Below are 16,691 nucleotides of genomic sequence, written 5' to 3' on the forward strand. Positions count from 1 at the left end.
AGTTGACATGGTCAAGGTCCCGTGGCTTCTTCTTCATGTAGCAGACGGAGCACGTTGCTATTTCCATGGTGCTCTCGTCATGAAACGCTTTCAAGAACGACTGCACGGTGTCGACTTTACGTTCTGATGGAATAGGGTTGCACCAGTCACGGCGAACTGAGGCTGCCTGTTTCTCTTGGAAGGACTGCTCCGCTGCCTGGACCAGTCGGTCTAGTGCTTCCCTTTGCTGCGCAATCATCTCCGCAGATTCCAGGCCAGTATCCTCTGCCTGCCCAGCCCTTCTGTCCGTGGATGACCCCTCTTGCCGTGGCCGACGTCGTCTCCTGATCATACGTTGTCAGTAACTCCAGCAGACTTAACGTATAAAGGAACACTGTCCCGTACTCTGGGGTTAACGAATCTGCTTCCTGCCTCGCCCTTCGAGCCCTTTGGCGAACCTGGCCCGAATGCTCTTCGAGCTCTTTTTGGCGTCGCGCCTCCTCCTCGCCAGCACGCCGGCGTCTCTCCAGCCACTGTCTCATTTCTTCGGCTACCGGATGCCGTGCTCGTTCCTCTTCCAGCCGTCGTCTTTTCTCCTCTTCCCGGAGACGCCGATGTTCTTCTTGACGCAGACACCTCTCCTCGTGTTGACGGCGGCGGTATTCTTCCTGCTGCCGCATCGTCTCCGTCTGCTGACGGTGGCGCTCCTCCTCGTCCATCGATCTGATCGTCTCTCGCCGCTGCCGGGTGATCTCTAGCTCGCGTTGCCTCGTCGCCTCCCGCTTGCGTTGCCTCGTCGCCTCCCGCTTGCGCTGCCTCGTCACCTCCCGCTCATGCCGCCTTTGCTCGGCCAACCGCAGTCGCGAGGCTTGCCGTATGGCCCAGCTCTCCTCGTCTTGTGGTTCTGTCACCATCACCGGGTGTTGGAACTGACCCACTGCTGGCGGCTGGAACGGCTCGACACGAAGGTCTGAGGGAATCCTTTCATGTCCCACGCAACCTGTTTTCTGTGGTTCCCTCCGTGAAGGAGAAGATAGGGGAGAACGACCGTCATACGAATGAGCCATCCCAGAAACAAACAAGGAATTCCGTTGAAATATATCGTTATATAGCACCAAACACTCTGCGAAACTCTGTGTCGACGGCTCTAATCGTGAGCCACTTCTCTCGACAATAGAAAAATCGCTATCTAAAAACGTGCCCGAGTAGACTTGGAGCCTTACAACAGGGGACCACGGCGGACAACCCTCCTCCAGCTGTACCTCGACCAGAACCAGATCCAACCTTCCAAATCACTTCCAGACCCAACGTCATTCTCTGTCGCTCATCATGAAAAAGAAACATACGACAGAGCGTTCCATGCTCACACTCAATATCGAACCAATAAGGTTACTCAAAGAGACGTCTCAAGTCTATTGCTTCTTTGACGCACAAAACACACGGAACCTATCAGCTCTGTGAGATTACGCCATAGAGGTTAATCTTTACGGGATCTGATTACTGAAGCCCCTAGATGACGATATAGCTTACTGGAGACTCAAGAATGCGACGTCATACATCGGCGATGAGGTCAAACCGGTGCTAGAAGCCACCTTTTTTACACCGCGGTGCTCCATTTTCCCAATCCAAGGAACTCAATGCGTTCTTCCCATCCCGATTTTCTGACCTAAACTATCATCTCCTGATACTGTTCATAATTCCATTGCAGTCAAGATGGCTTCTTCTTCCGCCTCTGTCGTTTACCCAATACCCCCACTACCAAACAAGCGAGACCAAGGCGCGACTGGCGGAGACCTCATCGTCACCTACCACTCCGACTTGGCCCAATGCGAGATCCTGCCAACCGGCTCCCGCTACACAAGCGCGGGAAACTTCAAAGCCGGGACCTTCCTCCCATTCATCCAACCCACCTTCATCCACGACCTCTATCCGCGGCTCCTTAGCACCGAGGATGAAGAGAGCTCGGGGCTGCCAGTGATACTCTCCATGTTTAACACAGAACCGAAAGCAACAACGCTGGAAGAGGATTGGGAGAAAAAATGGTTCACCATAGTCGCCCGACTTTTCCCGAACAAACTTACCTTCGAAGGCGTAGCAGTCAATGGATGGGAGACAGACGATCCCCAATCCGTGAAGGTTACCCTCGCAATGCCGCGTGATGGTGGTTTAACACCGTATGCCCTTTTACTATGCCATAACTATGATTCGCAATGGACGCTGACGCATCCAAGAATTATCCCCCGGCGACTCGGTAACCCCGATGAAACGGTTCCCTGGCCAGGCACATCGGCACGTGTGTTCTTTACCGGCCCCGTCGATCTGGATACATTCCATCTCATGGACACAGCCTGGCCAGAGCCACTCACTAAGACTGCAGTGTTTGTCAAGCTAGCGTCGTATTTGCAGCCGGAGAACGACCGCCCCCCTCACAAAGGTATCCACGTCTGCCACGTCCTCCTCATCTTTCCCGTTGAACAACAACCGTGGAAATCGTTAGCCAGCTGGATGCGAACAGCTGTCAACCCATTTCCAAGAGGATCCTGGATTGCATGCAGCGGTCGCCTCCTGGGAGTTCTCGATCGAAACCTCATCCAAGGCCCTCAACTCGTCGACACAAGCGTTCGCATCCCAGTAAATTCTTCCAGACGACTGGGAGTCTATTCGACAAAGCAGTTTAACCGCTCACAACACGACGCCCATACGACCTAGCACAATGCCTACAACACCACGCTCAACCGGTCCACGAGGAATCACAAGCTGGAACCCATTCTCTTCACCCATTGGCGGCCAAAGCTCATTGGCAAATAAAGAAAAAAACCCGGCACAGCCCCGGAAGCATCTGGTTCATGAGGCAACCGAGCCACCGGCCACCCTTGAAGCACCGCCGAACTCGACCACAACCGACGCCGAGCCAGTGCTTACAATTTCAAGCCCAGGTATGACCCCCTTCAAGCTCGCTAACTGGGCTAACCACCAACAAGATACCAATCACACCGACGACGGTTCAGACCTAGAGCAGTTGTTGGAAGATCAACTCGCTCCGGAGGACACCACTCCAACAAGAAAAAGAAAGAAGCAAACTTCTCCGGAGCCGATCCGAAGCAAAAGGTCTACAGCGGGAAAAAAGAGGGCGCGACTATACGATTAGACGCTAGTCTGGCTGAAGAAACCACATTTCCTTACTTTCCCTGCATTTGTAAATAACCATCATGAAATGAAGAAAAAAAAAATGGAAAAAAAAAATGACATGGTTGACTCTCGCAACTCTAGATGGGGAGAAGCAACTTTAATGGCAGCGATAGCTGCGTACCGCCAACTGCCAACCATAACATCACAGACTTCCAAAAAGCACTCTATAGTAGCAACTAAAAAGTTCCTCCAGGCTCCTTTGGCGTGCCGCGCGCAGCCGGCACGGTCACTCCTGTGATGAGTTTATATAATGCTATCGCGGAGCCGCAATCAACAATTGGTCGGAACCACACTCGACTCCATCGGGTATGGTGTAGCGGTAACATCGTTGACTCTCACTGCTCAGCAGTGACTGTTCTCTCAACAGCCCCGGGTTCGACTCCCGGTATCCGAGTCTCAACTTTCTTTTTTGCGTTTTTTTGTCCCTGACTACCCATTCCAACATTCCAGGTTTGGCTTCCTTTTACCGGTTTGCATCAAACAAACGACGCATTTGGTGGTTGTACCACAGATGCATGGTCGAGAAGGGCGTTCAATATAACGCAAACTCCAGCCGAGCAATTCCCGCAACCATGATCCAATGTCGCATGATTGTTGTTCACGGACCACGTCGTACAGACCAGGACGTGGCCAAGTAGCCAAGTCGATGGCAGGCGCAGTGTCACGTTAATAATGCTCGTCAATGTTCTGCAAGCAGTCCATGCAAGGGCTAAATTGATGCCAAGCGGGGGATCTACGCTACCTACTGTGTAAGCTTTGCGGACAGGGTCCTGAAGCAACCCACTTTCAAGGCCCAGGCCTTCTTGAGTGGGGACTGCCGAGGAGAAAGTCAGACGACCAACTGACCAAAAGGAAGAGCCACTCACCACTCACTGTCCACGAGAGTCCCACAACAACACAAGGCCACAAGCTCACATTCCCCGTTGACCCCAACAACCACCACCACCTCACCTAACCACCTACCATTTGCAGATCAATTTAGGGTCACGCATTGAGATCATTTCCGCTCTGAGGCCATGTTGTGCCCGCTGACCGCAGGTGTCGAGCCCCCAATGGCTCCAACCGAATCAGAACTTTCAGAAGCATGTCCGGCAAGTTGGCCCCCAAAATCCGATCCTTATTTTCTTTTTCATAGGATCCATCTGGGCTTGGGTCCACGACGGTTGCGGCGGTTGCGGCACAGCAGTCTGGGATCCTCCAGCTGGTCGGGTCAACGGCAGCCGCGCCCTAGTCGTTGCAGATCCGTGATCCCATCTGCCGGCGCCATGCCCTCTTGAGCTGGTTCGACCCTTCCCAACGCTCACAGCACCCCTGCTTGCAGCGCGGCACATGCTGTGGCTGGCTACCTGTGTTCATCTTGGTCTCCTTGCAGCGCCGCTCTCAGCCTCTCAGATTCTCCTTCCCCATAACGGTAATCGATTGACCCGCACCACCCTAGGTAGGGTCCTAGACTCGAGACGATGTCTCGGCCAGCTGTCCACGTTGGCCCGCCTGGCCCAACCGCGCCGCCAAACAAAGAAGGTCCGGGAAAGGAATATTGGCTGAAGTCTGACCGTACCAACCTGACCCTTTTCCGAGCCGCATATCACATCACACCACAGCGGGCAAAGAACACACACAGCCATGCCAGTACTAGTAGCTCATATATACCTTATCACAGACTCCTGTAGGCCCTGCCGTACGGCACCCTTTCTCTCACCCTCCCCAACCAGACGAAACCTCACCAAGCTCGCCGCCCACCATGGTTTCCCCTCCCCTTAGCACTCTTCTTCTAGGTAACCAACCTGCCTCCTCTCCCACCCTGTCCCCCCTCTCATCCCATCCCCCTCTTCCTCCTCACCAACCCGTAACCCCGAACTAACCCCGCAACCAACCACCCCAGCGCTCGCCGCCCCGCTCGCCATCCACGGGGCACCGACCCCGACCCCAACCAACACCAACACCGCCCCCAACCCAGACACCACCATCTGCAGCAACACCACCCTCGCCATCTCCCTCACCCTCACCCAACCCCTCCCCTCCCAAAACCAACAACACCAACAAACCCCCCTCGGCAACGGCGTCCCCCTCCGCATCATGCCCCTCGGCGCCTCCATCACCTACGGCACCGCCTCCACCGACGGCAACGGCTACCGCTCCGCCCTGCGCAACCACCTCATCTCCGGCCCCGGCAACAAAGTCAACATGGTGGGCACGCGCCAGGCCGGCTCCATGCGCGACAGCGACGTGGAAGGGTGGCCCGGGTTCCGCATCGCCGAGGTGCGCGCCAAGGCCATGGCCGCCGGGTGCGTGCCGCATTATAGGCCGAACGTGGTGCTGGTGAATGCGGGGACGAATGACGCGACGCAGAATTTTAGTGTGGACGGGGCCGGGGCGAGGATGGAGGAGTTGGTGAGGGGGTTGTGGGCGGCGAGTCCAAGGGCGGTGGTCGTGTTGAGTACGTTGTTGGTTAATCGGAATGTGGAGGCGGAAAAGAATGTGAGGGTGATTAATGCGCAGTATGTGGATTTGGCGAGGAGGTTGAGGGAGGGGGGGAGGAAGAGGCTGGTGTTGGTGGATATGCATGGGCCGGATGGGCCGACGACGGCGGATCTGGCGGATGATACCCATCCGAATGATGGGGGGTATCGGAAGATGGCGGATATTTGGTTTAAGGGGCTGGTGGCGGCGAGTGATGCCGGTTGGTTGCAGGCGCCGGAGCCGGTGGCGGGAGTGCCGGATGATGGGGCGGCGTAGTGGAGGGGGGGAGGGGGATGGGGTGCATTGGTTGGCGTTGGATGAGCACAGCGACGTTTGGATAGGTTTGCGTTTGATTTAGCTGTAATGGAATTAGTTCATAATACGGGTTTAAAGTAACTGAAATCGTATCTCGGATACCGTCGAAGTCGTAGACATCAAAGACGAGAGAGAACGTACCTATACCACTTTCCCGCGTGACAATAACGAACACGATATGGGGTTGGTAAACAATGATGCTATACCAACGGAGGGAGTAATCAAGTGTATTGGCCTCTACCAGCAAGTCCGAGTGTGAGAGAAACCTTGTTCCTAGAAATCCGCTAGTGGGTTGACCACAAACTTGAAGTTGTTGTTCCACTTTCCGCTTTGATATCCTGAATCGATTCATCCCATGCCAGTCCTTAACTCCATAATGTACCCAAAGGCCATATTCCATCATCCAGCCGTAATGAGTGCCGGGTATCCAAATGCAACCTGCCCCAACCAACCAACCCAGCCCAGCAGCCCGATAGAAAATGAAAACCCCACGACCCAACCCACCACCTCAGACCATCACAAACCGCACTCAACCCCCTTCCCATCCACCTCAACCCCTCCAACCCACCACCCATCCCCACCCGCCCTACGCACCCGCCACCTCGCCTCCTCCGCCATGCGCGGCACGCTCAAATCCGCCACAGCCGGATCATCCCGCCAAAACAGATACAGCTCGCCCAGCTGGTCATACACGGCCTGCAGCGCCGGCCGCCGGCACACACACCGCACGCCCCCCTCTCCCCCAGGCCCATCCCCACCCCTCTCCTCCTCATCCACATCCATATCGGAACTAACCTCAGACCCGGCGCTGGCGTTGCTATCCGCCCTGGCTCTCCGCCCCGTGGACCCCGTGGCAAGTAGCGCGGGCACGCTGTGCAGGGTTCCGCAGGTGCCGCAGCGCCAGGTGGTGGGCAGACGCAGGGAGGTTGGTGAGGGGAGGAGGCCCTGGCCCTGGCCTTGGGGGAGGTGGGCGAGGAGGGTGGAGAGGGGTGGCGGGGGGATTGAGGCGGGGGGGAAGAGGAGGGGCGTGGTGGTGCTGGCGCTGGTGTTGAGGATTGTTCGAGGGGGTGGGGGGTAGAGTGGGGTGGCTGTGGTTGTTGTTGTCGTCATGTTGGATGTGATGATACGGGTAGGAGGCGGCGAGGCGAGTGGGTGGTGTAACGTAGTTTTGGGGGCCGGTTTGGGGGCCGGTTTGGGGGCCGGTTCTGGGGTTGAGCAAAGTCAGTTGGAAATTGCTGGTTGAAGTGTTTAGTGAGAGGGAGCAAGAGCGATCGTCCGGTGAAAAGATTGTTCTATCGTGTTCGGGGTGCGGGTCGGACTTAAATAGATCGGCAAGATGTGGGGATGCCCTGATAAGGAAGGAAGGCTCGGCGGGTGCTGAACGCTGCCGGACTCCGAACCGGTGTCTTTGCCGAATCTGTATGCATCCAACTCCGAAACTCCGGTGTGATTGGGGGGGAGCATGCGGGTGCCCTCGCTTGAGCCTAAAAGACTGTATCTTCTGATAAGGCTATCACGATATCGCCCGATATTGAATGGCGATAGCCCTTTAAACTGAAGATGATCATATCGCCACCAGTTTGGCTGAATTGTTTCATTGTTATTCCTCTACTATATAACTGATCATGGGAGCCCAAGGCATGGGGAGTGGTTCTCGGCGGGGTGCGGATCTTCCCCAATTCCCCCGGAGCATCTCACCATCCCTTGCATTTGCGGACGCTTATTGGTCACGGTAGATGGTACCTCAGCCTGTCGCATCGCGTATCAAGCATTAAAAAACGAGCTGGCACACACCATCTTGCTCGAATGTACAAGCACGGTCTCTTTACTCCTAACGTGCTCGATAGGCGGATGATGTCTTGAGGAAAAGCCCAAATCGGGAACAAGGTGGCAGCCGGCCCCACAGATCAGGTCGGCAAGTGGATCCGGCTTTTGGTCCATTCGGAGGTTTTCGGACAAGGGAAAGAGTCGTCTATTTTAAAGCTCGACACCGTCACGATTTCTTGTTTAAATGCACGTTTGCTGCTCTCGACATATGGCCATGGCCATGGCGTGTTGTAACTGCATACGTGCACCACAGAAATGGAAATGGGAACCATACAGATCTTGTCCATTGCCCGATCGGGACGTGCGGTCCGATGTGGGCCGGCCGGTCCGGGAAGGCCGATGCCGGGCCGGAGCGGCCGAACTTGGTCAGCAACCCATTTAATCCCCCACCCCCGCCAGCAGACGAGCCACCATTGCACTAATCCAAAGAACATGGAGAATAATAACCAATTTTACCACCCCGCAGTATCAAGAGTCCTTTCCCCGGTGACGCCTTGAACTCCACTTGTGACCGGCCGGAGAGCGTCAAAGTGGCCGAGAAGTCTAATTTGCAGAACCCAACCAACATCTTGGCGTGTTGGCCAAGTACAGCCAAAGAGAGGACCTTTACTCCAAGCGTGGACCGAGAAGCTTCACCGAGCCCGGAGTCGGCAACGCAGCAGTCTGTTCAACACCCATTATGTTAACACTCAGTCAAACACAACTCCAAGGAATGGTATGGAGGTAAGTAACCAGGTAAGGCAAAAGAAATACACATACCGGATCATTCAAAATCGGCGTCGGCCGCCCCTCACCCTGCTGCCCCCCTCCCACATCCACCACATCCACCCCAACCATCGCCGCCGCCGCCGTAGCAGCCTGCACCCCAGCCCCACCACCACCACCACCACCACCACTCCCCTCAGAACCACCCCCAGCCGCCGACAAAGCCGCACCCACACCCGCACCGGCTCCAACCCCCGCCCCGGCAACAGCCGCGCCCTGCAGCGCGCTCACCACCTGGTTCACCCCATTCGCACCCGCCTCACCCGCACCTTCGGCGCCTTCAAAGGAGATGGCGCCGTCGCCGACCACGAGGGCGGGCGAGTAGGCGCCGAGGTTGATGTTTAGCGGGAGGGGGAGGGCGGTGGTTGTGGTGAGAAGGAGGAGGAGGAGGGTGCGAGTGAGGGGGGTGGATTTGGTGAGGGTTGGTTTGGGTGGGTGGGGGGCTGGAGGGGACATGTTGGGGGGTGGTTGGTGTAAGGTTGGGAGTGGGGGTGTTAAAGAAAGGGGGTAGGTATTAGATGTGGATGGGTGCCAGACCTGGGTGGTGAGGTGGGAGAAGGGATGGGGCGAGTCCAGCTCGGAGGGGCGGCAGATGAGGGAAGTTGGGTGATGGGAAGGTCAGCTAAGAGGGAGGGCGGGTCGAGCATCGTCGTACGACTAGTGGAGGGACGTTTAGATATGAGAGATAGTTGGGGAACTGTCTCTCCCTCGCCTCCGTGTCTTGGGGTTGTTCTGAGACGAGCCCCCCAGAGCATCTTGGTACGCCATTCCAGAACAAGCACGAATCCATGCCGATACTAGCATAAGCTTAAAACGACGAGGGTAAAGTTGCACCCCGGCTAGACTTGACGTTGTCGACCGGGGACCAAGTTACCGCCGCCATCGGCCCTGGACAACGGCAGGTGATACGCGCTCCGGCCATCTAAGACATCTTGGCAAGGCAGATAAGCCTTTTGACCGTTGAGGAAGGACGATGTGCCAAGAGAAAAGAAACGGGAAGGTCGTATTTATAGAGGCCTGTTGTCGATCGTGTCTCGGCGACTTAGCAGCGCTGAACCCAGAATCCCGGGGATGCGACATTTGTGATGCACTCGTAAAACGAGGACTCAGCTCTGTGCTGCCGGCTGCAAATGCCATGCAAAATGTGTGTATCGGCCATATTGGTGGGCAATCTCGGCTGCAACTGCCTCTGGCCGCTGTTCTCGACTCGTGTTTCACATGTGCATCGAAGGATCCATGCGGTCTGGCCCCTGAGATTGCCAAACTGCGTTACAAATAACCAAGAATAAGTGATTCTCACAATTATTACCCGCTCCTCCGTCTCGACGATGTATCAAGCCGGAAAGGAGCGAGATCACATCGCTTTGGTGGTCGCCCACGCCTAACTATAACTGACACGGTCTCATACGTGTTGGGTATCGGAAAGAAAACGCAACCCGCCCCGGAACTGACACCACACGCAAACAGTGACCGCCCATACATAATATTACATACAGACAGCCGTCTAGCCAAGCTAAGTGACTCACTCCTCAAAATCCTCGCCACCGTTGTTGTCGCCAAACGGATCAAAGTCCTCCTCCTCGTAGGCGTCCTCTTGGAAGCCTTCCTCGCCGCCAAACTCGTTATCGTCTTCCTGCTCTTCCTCCTCCTCTTCCTCGGGAGGAGCAAGCGCCCTGGCGACCCTCTCTTGAGGAGTTTCTGTCGTGGCGGCCGGTGTCGGAGTCTGGTCCCTGTTAATTTCGGGGCCGTCGGCGTCATCGCTGGCGGCGTCGCTGCCGGCATCGCTCCCAGCGCTACTAGGAATCGCGCTGCGGCTGCCCACCGAGCTGGTGCCGCCGTATGTGCTGCCAGGGCCCGTCTTGGAGAACTCAAAGAGGTTGCCCATGCGCGAGTAATCGAGCTTGGTGCTGATAGCCCGTGTGCGCAGCATGTTCTGAGCAGCCTCGGTGGCAGAGCCGGCGGGCGATGCTTGCCCTTCGCCGATGCGCGGCTTCCGGGCTCGGCTGCGTTTCTGCTTCGGCGGATTGTTTTGCAAGACCTTGGCTTCGAAGATCTTTTGCTGCACCTTGCGCATGTAGTCCTTGTTGTGGTTGGCCCAGATCATCTCCTTGAGCAACACATCCCTCTCCGAGAGTTTGCAAAACATGACTTCTGGGTCGTCCTTGAACTCATCTTCGTGCACAATGGGATCGTCCGAGACATTAGACTGTGGGGTGAGGCTAGGGGCGGGCCCGTTAGTGAGGGGTTGGGCAGCCGTTTCGGTGCTGCTTTGGCCGGGGGCGTCGCCGGCATTTGCCTCGGGCAAAGCAGGAGCTGGCGGTGGGTTGGCGTGGGCCGTGGTCTCTTGTTCTCTTCGCTGCTCAATGTCTCTCGTGACAAGGGCAGAGGCACCAATCATGACAGGGTCGTTGAGATGCCCCTGCATCTCTCGTTCAAGGTTATTCTCGTCGAGCTCCCATTCGTCGTCGATCCGTAGGACCGGCTTCTCTGGTTTCTGATTGCTCGCCTCATCGCCACTCGGGGGGGGGTTGTTGCCGTGTTCCGGGCCGGGGACGGGCTCCCTCGACTTGATCTTCATGTTCTCCATGCCGGGTATCTGGATGCCTTGTGCTGCAGCCATAGCCATCTCACTACTTGGGTCTACTTCCTCGGGCTCTTCATCTTCCGAGTCGCCGAATTCATCCGCTAAGTCCTCGAGCTGGCCGTCAACCTCTGCTGTCGCGGCGTTGGCGATGGTCAGATCCTCCTGGGTAGGTTTACGATAAGGGACGGCAAAGCCATCCTTGTCGACACCAGGGGCGGGCGCATCTCCTGCCTGAGGTGCCGGTGGAGCGGACTGCGCCGAGGTCCCGGAGGTCTCGACCGAGGCACCCCCGTTTTCGAGTGCCGGGTCGATAGGAACAGACGGCACTTGGGGTTCGGTAGTTGTTGTTTTCTGCCGCTTTGCGGACTCTTGCATCCCCGATTCGTCCTCGGGTTGGCTGCTGTCCTTACTGGCTGTTGCCTTCCGCTTTCGAACCTTTTTGGCGTGCTTTTCCTGCCACTCCTTTGACTGCTTATAGACAAACGGAGGATCATGCGAAGCTTCTGGGAGGGCTTTGGCCTCGTGGAAGTCACGGATTGTCATTTGCGCCGATGGCACGTTGGCGAATTCCTCCATACGCTCTTGCAAAGTGGTCATGGTGACCTTGGCGATGTAGACCACTTCCCTGACCGTGCGGCGGTAGTTGTGTGCCCGAGCAGCCATGATCAAGGCGGCACCGCAGATACCAGCAGGCCGACGGCCATGCGTGATGTTGTCGTGACGCATGCGTTGGGCGATGCGGATGGCGGAGAGAGCCACTTTGTTGGTGTCGTGGAGGAACTCCAGCTTGGTGGCGAAGCGGAAGATGAGGTCCTCAATGATGATGGGTTTGGTGCCATCTTTCATGTCGGGCAGAGCGGCGAGCAAGTCTTTATAACTGCGACCGAGCAGGAAGACGTCGGTCTTGATGATGTCGGCCAAGTCGATCAGCATGACCTTATTATTGTCCTCTTTTCGACACACTGCATAGACGCAGACGGCAGCCACGGTATTCTTGCGGCGGCCTTGGATGAAGTTGCTGTTGGAGGCAAACTTGTAGACCTGGAAGGCTTTCTCGGCCACGAGAGGTGCAATCTGGAGTTGGTGGGCGAACTGGTTCATGAGTTGCTTCGCCTCCCGGAGACTCCGCTCGCGGGCCTCACTCGCACCAGCGCCGGCCACACGGCGAAAAGCGAGCCCGCCAGCTGTGGGTCGTATGCCTCCTTGGTCTGCAGCTAGATAGCTCCCGTGGACAACGGCAGCGCCGTTGGCACTCTCGCCAAACGTGACTTCGGCCACGATGTTGCTCTCCCACACGACGCGGCCGCAGTTCTGGCAGGCTCCGTCACGGACGTCCGACTTGTCGCACTGGGGGTTCTTGCATACCGAGCGGGCGGATGCTACGGTGGGGGCGTTTGTTGATGGGGACGACGCTACAGACTTTTCCCGGACGCGCTGCTCGTGATCCATGATACGCCGGATGGCGTTCGGTTTTCGTTTAGACTTAGCCTTGCCGGAGCCCCCACCGGCCCTAATCATAGGCGCGGATGACATCGTAGGGTGCTAGCGTTCTAGATAGGCGGACAAGGTGTGATTGGCATCCGTCATGTGAGTTTTGACGAAGGAAGTGAAGCGGGCAGTGACAAGCAACTTATGGCAACGAAGCCTGTTGTCCCCCACCAGAGTTTTCGGCGGTGCTCTGCTAAGCACCCGGTCGGGGCTGCTCTCGATTTATTCACAATCCCTCCCAATGAATCATTCCCAGAAAGTAATTCCTTTGAAGGAAAAAAGGGTGTTATGCCATTGGTGAGAATAGGCCAAGGATCGGGATACTGGCGACGGGGATGATTCTCGAGAGTGGGCGCAATTGTTGAAAGAAGAACGCGCGAGTAGCCAAGCGGGGTGTGTCGGAACTGCGAAAAATCCTCACAGCCGATGAGTCAGCATGACAAGGGTCAAAGGGCACAGGTTCGACTCGATTGTCGTGCCCGATCTTTTATGAATTCCGCAATTACCCCACGTGCCAACCCCACATCACGAAGCCCCGCGCTTCACATTGCCAAGCAAGCATCGCCTCTTTTGCTTGTGTCTTCCTACTTTCCATAGGTACCGGAGAGAATTCAGTTCGACTGGATATGACCGGCAAAAGCGCGGCAGAGGGCGGATTTGCGGCCCGCATGCGGATATCAATGATACCTCATAGGAGGGGCCCCTCTTCCAGGTTGCTCAGGAAGTGCACTCCGCTCCAACGTGAGTGACTCCTGGCGGAGTTGCCGTAACTGGCCGTAGGATCGTGGTAATGGAATGGAAACGGTCGGATGCCACTTAGCTTTTGCCTAGACTCCTCAACGCCTTACGACGGGGTATGAGGGGTGGCTCTCAATATAAAAAGTGCCGCCCCTCACACATTACTCGGCCATCTTTCTCGTATTCCTTAAGCCTTCCAACCAAAGACCTAAACCGCCCGTCCTCGAACATCAACTCCAACATGGCTCCCACAGACACATTCAACATCACTGCCAACCCGGACACCGACATCTGGCGCAAGCCTCCCACGACCGATGTCTTCAACGGTAACACATTCCAAACCTCAATTCCCCAGCCCTGCACCCTCCCCATCCACAACCACGCACCCGTCCCACCCCTTCCACCCCTCTAAACACCTAACCCACCCCAACCTCACACACCCAAACCCCAACTAACCACCCCCCCCCCCTTCTCTTACAGCACCCACCGCCCTCCCCCCCTCCACCACCCCCCACCCGCAACGCACCTCCGGCCCCCTAAACGCCTTCCTCTCGGCGCGCCTCTCCCTCAACTTCACCCCGCAAGAGCAATACGACCAAGGCGGCATCCTGCTCAGTCTCCGCCGACACACCGACCCCAAGAACACGCCCCCCGCCAAATGGATCAAAGCCGGCATCGAGCTGTACAACGGCGCGCCGCGCGTGTCGACCGTCGCGTGCGATCGCTGGGCGGACTGGTCCGTGGCCGATCTGCGCCCTGCGCCCGGCGGCTCCGGCCCCCCTTCCTCTCAGTCTGAGACCGGGTGGACGACGGTGGTGGTGGAGAAGGACAAGGACGGGAACGGGACGGGGGTGTGGGTGTACTGGATCGCGGAGGGCAGCGAGGAGAAGGTGCCGCTGCGGGAGATCTGCTGGGTGTTTGGGGATGAGCCCGAGGCGTGGGAGGTGGAGGTGCATGCGATGGCGGCGCGGCCGAATAAGGAGGCGCAGGGGGCGCTGACGGTGGAGTTTGCTGGGTTGGAGGTCAAGTGGGCTTCTTAGGGGTGGACAGGGGGTGATTAGGTGGGTGTGGATGGGGATGGGGGGTGTTCACATGTCACGGAGGAAAAGATGGACGTTTGTTTGAGGCGGCCGAATGTGTTTTCTTGTTTTTTTCGTCCCATTACCTAGCCCCTCAAGCGGGTGGCGTAGAGCCTTGCGGGAACAGGCGGGAGGCTATCTAGCATGCTGCACGCCCTCTAGGGGCATGCAGAAAGATGTTCATCTCATACCCGTCCCGATGATATAAAAGCCCGAATTCGGTTCGTCAAGAAGTCAAAGTCGTCATCATCATCAGTCGTTACAAACGAGTGACCGCCCTGCTCTGCGCGGCGGAATATTGCAGGCAACCATGCAGTCCTTTTTTTTTGGTCGGGGGTGTTGCAAGCCCCCGTTGTTTCCCTCTCAACCATGATCATCCGAACTGTCTTGTGTGTTTTTTCGACAAAAAAAAGGGGATGCGGCCGAGCGCGTCTGAGTGGTGTCGATGCGTGGCAGCGAGAATGGTAGTCCCCGCTGCTATCTTGTTCAGTCTGAGTGGTGTGTGTGGTTCCGACTCCAGCCTTGTATGTTTCCAAAAACGCCAGGGAAAGACAGAAAAGCTGACAAGTCATCGCCCGTCCCCGTCCCAAAGAAGCCCAGCTTAAATAAGCAGACAGAGCAAGAAAAAGAACACAATTCATGGTTGTTGGAGGGAAATATGTCGAGTGCGGCGGGTTAACGCGACGTGTGGTGTTTTGTCGGTTATTAGACGTCGAGTTTGGCGAGAAACCCATATCCTCCTGGTGTGCGACCTCCTTTCCCCTCGTGTCTTGTTATTTGGCGGCCCATTCCATGAGCGACGATGCCAATCAATCTGATGCAATTCAGAATACCAAAACGCCAGGGTTCCGTGAAATCCCAACCAGCCCAGTGTCCCCAGAAAACAGAGAACCAAGAAGAACTGAGACACTAGAGGGGCAGCGAGCTGCGCGTGTCTTCCTTGCACATACCCACATCATGTATCGGCATTAAGCCCCTCGCTCCGCAGATCTTTAAGCCAAAATTGGTCGGCCAACCTCATGAGAAGTGAAGATGTTTCAGGGGGATGAAGAATCTTCCAAATGGTGTTCCAATCTGACGGAAGATGCGAGGAGTTTCGGTGAGAAAAGACCCAAACGCCGGATGTTGAGAAGCAAACAATGACACAACCCCTGATGAACCTGTTCCACTGCCCGGTAAAAGTTCCCCATTTACGCCTGAAGAAAAACACTTGAAACCTGTTCGTTACGCGTTATGTGCAAGGAGCCCAGCCTCTCAGATGGTCTTCGGCGTCCGCACGTTGCTCGCGTCGATGACGTCGTCGAGGTGGTTGCACATGGCAACGAACAGGTCGAAAAAGAGCTTCCCGCTGCCCTCGCCGTACACGTCGCTGCCGGACTTCTCCATCTCGGCCTGCATGGTGCCGCTGCGCTTGAAGGTCTTGCGGCACCGGATGATGAGCGCCAGGTAATGAGCGCGCAGGCGGCTGTCCGAGTCGGGGGTGTTGGCGTAGCAGTATTGCGCGCTGCGGAGGATCGTGCCGACGTCGATGCCCGACTGCAATCCTTGCTTCCGCAGCGCCAGCTTCTTGAGCTCCTCCAGCCCATAGCGCTCCGCGGCGCAGTAGATTACCGTGTCGCGGAGCAGGTGCTGGCCGACGCTCAAGAGGTACACGGTCGCCTCGACAGCCGAAGGGGTCTGGGGTGTCTGCCCTGCGCGACCACCTCCGATTTTTGGTGATTCGTGGATCGTCGGGGAGGTTTGCGGTGTGGCCCGACGGGGGAGCGAATCCTCGAGTTCCCAAGAGTTGCGCTGCTTGTTGTGTTGCAGACGCGGGTAGTAGTCGCCTTTGTAGAGGTACTCGAGAATTGCGCTAAAGACCTCCGGCTCCTCGTCCGGGAGCGAGATTTTCCTATTCTGCGCATCGACGTAGTTGCTGCGCAGGACCTTGTCGAAAAAAGGCGCCTGGCGCAGCACGTCTTCATGCGCTGCAAACAGCCGCGCCTCCCTGCCCACCACGAGGGTGACGATGGGCGAGGGGGCGAGGGACTTGTCGGCTGGCCTCGCCTGCTCTGACTGCATGCGCGAGGTGTCCTCGCCTTTAAGCGACCGCTTTAGTTTCGACACTTTCTGGGCATCCCGTGTGGCACCCTTCCTCGTCAGTCTCGCAGACTTGTCCACCCGGTGTTGCGAATCCATCGCCGTCGAGGCAGCCTCCCGTTGGGAGGTGCTGGCGTCGCGGTTTCGAAACGAGCGCTTGAACATGGTGGCGGTCTGCGGTTCGTGGG

General features: G+C 56.9%; 6 protein-coding genes and 1 non-coding gene across 7 annotated transcripts; 3 read left to right on the forward strand and 4 right to left on the reverse strand.

The window, feature by feature from the left end:
• Window positions 1-3,470: 3,470 nt before the first annotated feature.
• Window positions 3,471-3,562, forward strand: F5144DRAFT_t98. The gene has a single exon. It is a non-coding gene; the product is annotated as a tRNA-Glu (tRNA).
• Window positions 3,563-3,850: 288 nt separating this feature from the next.
• F5144DRAFT_573335 (SGNH hydrolase-type esterase domain-containing protein) lies at window positions 3,851-6,149 on the forward strand. The gene is made up of 3 exons (XM_066788957.1): window positions 3,851-4,259; window positions 4,829-4,943; window positions 5,051-6,149. Exons 1-3 carry the CDS (start codon window positions 4,185-4,187, stop codon window positions 5,902-5,904), a joined length of 1,044 nt encoding a protein of 347 aa, XP_066643345.1. The 5' UTR covers window positions 3,851-4,184; the 3' UTR covers window positions 5,905-6,149.
• Window positions 6,150-6,459: 310 nt separating this feature from the next.
• On the reverse strand, window positions 6,460-7,248 carry F5144DRAFT_630104 (uncharacterized protein; the record flags this gene model as incomplete). The annotated part of the gene is made up of 1 exon (XM_066792406.1): window positions 6,460-7,248. The coding sequence occupies exon 1, from the start codon at window positions 7,051-7,053 to the stop codon at window positions 6,460-6,462; it is 594 nt and encodes a 197-aa protein (XP_066643346.1). The 5' UTR covers window positions 7,054-7,248.
• Window positions 7,249-9,820: 2,572 nt separating this feature from the next.
• F5144DRAFT_573343 (uncharacterized protein) lies at window positions 9,821-12,969 on the reverse strand. The gene has a single exon (XM_066788958.1). The coding sequence runs from the start codon at window positions 12,650-12,652 to the stop codon at window positions 10,058-10,060; it is 2,595 nt and encodes an 864-aa protein (XP_066643347.1). The 5' UTR covers window positions 12,653-12,969; the 3' UTR covers window positions 9,821-10,057.
• A 617-nt stretch (window positions 12,970-13,586) lies between these two features.
• Window positions 13,587-14,385, forward strand: F5144DRAFT_602959 (uncharacterized protein; the record flags this gene model as incomplete). The annotated part of the gene is made up of 2 exons (XM_066791249.1): window positions 13,587-13,671; window positions 13,826-14,385. 2 exons carry the CDS (start codon window positions 13,587-13,589, stop codon window positions 14,383-14,385), a joined length of 645 nt encoding a protein of 214 aa, XP_066643348.1.
• Window positions 14,386-14,455: 70 nt separating this feature from the next.
• F5144DRAFT_245119 (uncharacterized protein) lies at window positions 14,456-15,408 on the reverse strand. Its single transcript, XM_066783395.1, has one exon. The coding sequence runs from the start codon at window positions 15,156-15,158 to the stop codon at window positions 14,610-14,612; it is 549 nt and encodes a 182-aa protein (XP_066643349.1). The 5' UTR covers window positions 15,159-15,408; the 3' UTR covers window positions 14,456-14,609.
• F5144DRAFT_649806 (uncharacterized protein) lies at window positions 15,383-16,668 on the reverse strand (the record flags this gene model as incomplete). Its single annotated transcript, XM_066792980.1, has 1 exon — window positions 15,383-16,668. One exon carries the CDS (start codon window positions 16,666-16,668, stop codon window positions 15,679-15,681), a length of 990 nt encoding a protein of 329 aa, XP_066643350.1. The 3' UTR covers window positions 15,383-15,678.
• Between the last annotated feature and the right edge of the window lie 23 nt (window positions 16,669-16,691).

The sequence above is a fragment of the Chaetomium tenue genome (genome assembly GCF_020726465.1).
Source record: "Chaetomium tenue strain MPI-SDFR-AT-0079 chromosome Unknown F5144scaffold_4, whole genome shotgun sequence".
NCBI lineage: Eukaryota > Fungi > Ascomycota > Sordariomycetes > Sordariales > Chaetomiaceae > Chaetomium > Chaetomium tenue.

What these genes read in the sequence shown, in the direction of transcription:
- F5144DRAFT_573335 (XM_066788957.1), top strand. Translation starts at nt 4,185, where the DNA reads ATGTTGTGCCCGCTGACCGCAGGTGTCGAGCCCCCAATGGCTCCAACC. An exon ending in AACTTTCAGAAGCATGTCCG is followed by an intron (nt 4,260 to 4,828) that starts GCAAGTTGGCCC and finishes ACCTTATCACAG; the next exon opens with ACTCCTGTAGGCCCTGCCGT. An exon ending in CCTTAGCACTCTTCTTCTAG is followed by an intron (nt 4,944 to 5,050) that starts GTAACCAACCTG and finishes CAACCACCCCAG; the next exon opens with CGCTCGCCGCCCCGCTCGCC.
- F5144DRAFT_573343 (XM_066788958.1), bottom strand. Translation starts at nt 12,652, where the DNA reads ATGTCATCCGCGCCTATGATTAGGGCCGGTGGGGGCTCCGGCAAGGCT.
- F5144DRAFT_245119 (XM_066783395.1), bottom strand. Translation starts at nt 15,158, where the DNA reads ATGGGTTTCTCGCCAAACTCGACGTCTAATAACCGACAAAACACCACA.